We start from the raw sequence: 5,401 nt of genomic DNA on the forward strand, positions 1-5,401 counted from the left end.
TCAAGTATTGGTGACAAAGAAACCGGTCAGACGTCTTTGATGGCAAGACAACAACGGGCTTTCCTCTAGCCCCACCTACCTCGGCAAAATCACAAACATGCAAATATTTGATCGGCATGAAGCCACTCTATCATTGGTCGAACCGCAAATTGTCAAGTTACCATTGGTTGAAGTTGAACTGATAATTGCTATTGACAACTTGAGGAGATGTCTGATGTGCCGTGCCTTTAGAACTGGTCATTTCCTCGGAGGCTACTGAAGATGGAGGGCCGTCTGACTCTCTTTGCGCTTCTTATCGTCTTGGGTAAGTAGTTTTTCATTTTTTGTGAGATAAAAGAAAATATCTACTTAATACATGTAGTAAAGAAATAATTCACTCTCGACTAACGGTTGTATGGTTTTAAAAAAGGAAAAATGAGGGAGGCCGCTTTGACTAGGTAAATGCGTACCAGAATTGAGTCAAAACGCACGAAAGTATTGGTTCATAATAAGATGAAATACTGCAAGCTATTAGTCTATTAAGACAATTGTGTGTTACAATTTTTTTAAATATTTGAACATTTATTACAAGATATGGCGACGGGCACACTCAATTTTTTCAAACTTTATTTTTATGCTAAATTAAACACACGCATGAACAGACAACATGACATGTTATTTTTTTTTACCTGGGTGAAGTGACGAAATTTAGATACCGTAATTTGCAACAAGTTACCCAAAGGAATGAATCTTGTAGCCTGGGTGCCATCCGATTTCCTTAAGTGGAAAATCCAGTCGAGTGACAAGGGCTAAACACTTATTTATCATTGTTACAGACAGCAGCTCTTTTGTTCCAAGTGTGCCCGCAGACTAGATCGCCATGCATCACAATATGGCTTTTTTTAAATCAAAATGCCAATGTTTTAAATGCACATTTACATTCTCAAAAAGTTACGAACTTTGAAGGACAGCCTTGTGTAGGCAAGTGGTGTTACACACAGGCAAATTTCTCGCGTACGAAATTTGCGTATGCACGTGCACCCTTGCGCACGTTCGTTTCTTTTTACACACATCTTCTCAATGACCAGTTTTGTAGTTTGGTTGTAGCCTCTTATGACGGACAGAATAGTTTTGCATGCTGGTAACAGGCATGTACGTTACAGTTGCGGTCATTTACTTCCTATGTTACAATGATTTGTAGTAATTAACCCATGAATATTGTTCTGATTAAGTGGAAAAGCCAGTCGATTTACTCTGTTCATCTGTATGTAGAATCTTGTCACATACCTGGTATCACAGCTGTCAGCCTCAAACATAACGTTACACTACAGAAAGTTTATTAAAAATGGCTATGGACATTTACCCCCGGTACGTACGACACGGAGATACTTCTTTCCGTTTTGAGGCAACCGCATTCAACAAGTTTAAGATTCCGCTGTCTTCTTGTGACTAAGGCCTTGATCCCGGAAATTCTTGGTTCTTGGTGGATATCTCTTGAATCCGAGCCGAACACTCTGTTGCACCACACGACTCCATGATTCTGCATTGCCCAGGTCGTACCTTTGCTACCATAATCTTGGCTACCGTGGCCCTGGGAGAGATCGCCCTGTTTTGTCCCCTGTGTTAGGACTACATGTGTGTTAGCTACAGATAATAATGTATAATTGGCAGACAGAGAGATAGCAGCACTGTCAAATCGACCCTAAAACGTTTTTATTGTCTGTGCCTTGCAGGAGGTTCATCAGAAGCGACCGCTGGACAAGGTACTGGTAGTAAGTGCTTGATACAAATACTTTTTATCGCCTACAGGTAAACTTTTTGTTCACATGTGTGTTTGTGCGTGTGCGTGTGTGTGTGTGTTAATTACCTCCATGAAAATGGAGGTGTTGTTTTTGGCGCGTCTGTGTGTGTGTCTGCGTGTCTGTGTGTGTGTGTGTGTGTGTGTTCGTGTATCCGCACATTTGTGGACTCATGGGAACTGTTAGCTGAAAACCGTTCAGCATGGCGCCAGCTGACACACACTGGTGCTGCCAAAGCTGAAGAGAGAATGGTTAACGCCGCAGTAGAGAGGCGTGCAACACGCAAGACCAAACCTACTTCTAGTAGCGCACCCACCCACTGGTGCCCAACCTGTGGGTGAGGATTCCTGGCCCAGATTGGCCTCATCAGCCATCTCCGGACCCACCAACCGAGACAGTGACACACCGAGGCCATTTACCTGGGCCATTGGTCATCCTCGACCACGAGGGACGAACAAGAAGAAGTCAGCATAACTTCATAACGCCTTTATGAATAGTGATGATATTTGGTATGCTGGTAGGTCTTAGAAAGACAAAGGTCAAGGTCAAATATGGGACTCCTGGTGGATGACCTTGGTACTGCAGCAGAACTTCCGGTTTTTGTATCTTTTGTCCTGGATGTTGTCCTGAATGTTGGGAATTTCATACTTGGTACATGTGTAAGTTAATCAAAAGTTAACATCATGATGCATTTATTATATAAATGTGGAGGTCATTTGCATAATTAAAGAAATTTACATTTACATGTCAAACCCATATTTCATGGAGGTATGAGATCTCGGAACTCTTGTTTGTATGTGTGTTCGTTTGGGTCTATGCAATCGACTTCCTAGCTCAATCTTGTATCTTCCTTAGGTACATGGCTTTGACCGAACCAGTCCTGAATTGTGGACTCCGCCGGAACACAATGAAGCAATGTTTCAGTGTTCTGGAATTGTGCCGAACGGGGAAAAATCTTAATACATCATTTTAATTAGACCCTCAAAACTTTTACTTCTTCTGTCAATACAGGAAGTGCACAATCCAAGACGCAGCCGAAACCAGGAAAATGTTGTAAGTGTTGAATACTAATTCCAACATAACAGTTGCATTTATCCAAGAAAGTAAATCATAGCATGGACACCAGAAAGTGACATTCGTCTGGTGTTCTGTGGAAGTGCTTATGTCTTAATCATAGAAATATACGTTCAGTAGATAAAATGCAGAACATTCTCATTGGCTCTTGTGACATTTCCAGATGCAAGCACCACCAACCTAGCCCTAAACCGCCCGGCGACCCAGTCTAGTACTGACTTTAAAGGAGCTCCCGGACGGGCTGTAGACGGGAACCGTAACGCCATCTATGCCAAAAAGTCTTGTTCTCACACGGCAATGGAGCGGGATCCATGGTGGCGAGTCGACCTGGGCAGCAGTCAGTGTATAGATCGGGTGGTCGTCGTTAAGCGACGGCGCATCGGGGGTCATTGGCTGGAAGGCTTCCAGGTTGTCTTTTCATTTCTGTCTTATGTCTAAGACTTAAAATAGTCATCACATAACAGATGCATAAACACAGCAAAAGATTAAAATGAGCTTGGAAACTTATACAAAATTTGCTTCTAGGTTTACGTTGGCGACAACCCGAACGTGGTGGAAAACCCTACCTGTGGCAAAAAGCAGTCTGTTGCTGGGAAAGACGTCATCACGGTGGACTGTGGCGGCCTGACGGGCCGATATGTGGGGATAGCTCTGCCGGACAAGAAACAGTACCTCATCCTGTGTGAGGTGGAAGTGTATGGAGGTAGGGTTGGCTGGAATTCGTCAGAACCTATGGTGTGGTCGTTCACATTGCGTATCGAATATATCGTATGCGTACCTTACCAAATTTAAGAACATGTGACACTGACCTTTTGTCTTTTACCGAAAAAACACTTAAGGGATTTTATTTATATATACTGTGGTTAAGGATCCCTGTTGGACACAATTTTTGATCATTTACAGAACCGAAATGACTTTCTTTAACGAGAAAAAAGTGTCCCCTATTCGTGATGTGTTTCAGGAACGTCACCAACTGAAGTCAGCAGGCCAATGCTGAAATATGGCCAATGTGGTAAGTGCCTAAATTAATTACAATTAACAGCTTTTCATGTGTATAGTCTAAAGCAAAATGTGTAGCTAGTAGTATCTCAGTACCAAAAAAAATCAATTAATAGCGAAACACGTAACATTAGTTATTGTAAGGAAAACAAGCCCCTTTAAATATGATTTAAATCTTGTTTTTCATTAAACTGTCTCATTTCAGCATGGTTTAATTAGTTTCAGTCAGTTCTTTCAACCATTTCAGAGGAGTAAGATAAAAAAGGCCCTTGGTCTAACATTATGTACAAATGGTGCTCGCATTGGACAGTAAAAGGCAAAACTTTTAATTCATATCATGCACTCATAGTTATTACTGACAGTTTCTTTCTACGTTTCCAGCTGAAGGCACTACCAACCTGGCTCTGAACCGCCCGGCGACCCAGTCTAGTACTGACTTTAAAGGAGCTCCCGGACGGGCTGTAGACGGGAACCGCAACGCCATCTATGCCAAAAAGTCTTGTTCTCACACGGCAATGGAGCGGGATCCATGGTGGCGAGTCGACCTGGGCAGCAGTCAGTGTATAGATCGGGTGGTCGTCGTTAAGCGACAGCGCATCGGCGGTCATTGGCTGGAAGGCTTCCAGGTTCTCTTTTTATTACCTCGTTGTGACAACCAATCATTCGACCATCCAAAAAGAAACAAAAAAGGAACTGTCAAAACTAAAACAAATGCATGCCTATCAAATTAACAAATTGCACTATACATTTACACGTAAAAATGAGCTGCACAATTTCCCTATTATTCAGGTATTTCTAAATTTACTCTACTAGCTACATGTACATGTTTATACTGTACGAAAAAAAACGCTCATGTAACAAAAGTCATGTATAACGAATTTCTTCTAGGTTTACGTTGGCGACAACCCGAACGTGGTGGAAAACCCTACCTGTGGCGGAAAGCAGTCTGTTGCTGGGAAAGACGTCATCACGGTGAACTGTGGCGGACTGACGGGCCGATATGTGGGGATAGCTCTGCCCGACAAGAAACAGTACCTCATCCTGTGTGAGGTGGAAGTGTATGGAGGTACGATTATGTGGATTTCAAAATAGAATGGTGTATCCTACGTCACCAGCATTTCTGTAATTTTGATCCTGTGGTATTCTTTTAATCTTGTTTACAAACCGCCTACGAAAGAGACAAATGATTTTGTTCAATATATCCTATAAATAATTTTTTTATGAATCCGAAGAAAGAATTAGAAATCAAATATGGCAAGAAGGAATCGGGGCTTATAACAGACCTTGCAATGCTTCTAACATGTCCTAAAATTAACAGTAATCTTGTATTTTTAACTTTCCAGGTGTGACAATGAAAACACAAAAGGCCGGACTGATAGGTAAGCCGTAATTATACTTGATGTTTACGTAATTCAGATTGTTATAAAAATGAAGCTTTGCAATTTCTTGAAAACAGGATCAGGGCAGATACACTTAATCGGCCAAATTTAGCTTGCTATGTTTCTATTTTGTCCTAAAACAACAGTAACCCTTTATTTTTAATTTTGTAC

General features: G+C 41.7%; 1 protein-coding gene across 1 annotated transcript; it reads left to right on the forward strand.

Moving 5' to 3' along the window:
* Positions 1-198: 198 nt before the first annotated feature.
* On the forward strand, positions 199-5,230 carry LOC109488201 (pentraxin fusion protein-like; the record flags this gene model as incomplete). Its single annotated transcript, XM_019792386.1, has 9 exons — positions 199-304; positions 1,713-1,751; positions 2,790-2,831; positions 3,016-3,260; positions 3,378-3,555; positions 3,814-3,864; positions 4,233-4,477; positions 4,740-4,917; positions 5,195-5,230. Coding segments are annotated over exons 1-9 (1,057 nt in total), but the record flags the coding sequence as incomplete, so codon positions are not given.
* Between the last annotated feature and the right edge of the window lie 171 nt (positions 5,231-5,401).

Source organism: Branchiostoma belcheri, unplaced genomic scaffold, assembly GCF_001625305.1.
Source record: "Branchiostoma belcheri isolate BF01 breed outbred unplaced genomic scaffold, Haploidv18h27 scaffold1112, whole genome shotgun sequence".
In the NCBI taxonomy this organism is placed as follows: domain Eukaryota; kingdom Metazoa; phylum Chordata; class Leptocardii; order Amphioxiformes; family Branchiostomatidae; genus Branchiostoma; species Branchiostoma belcheri.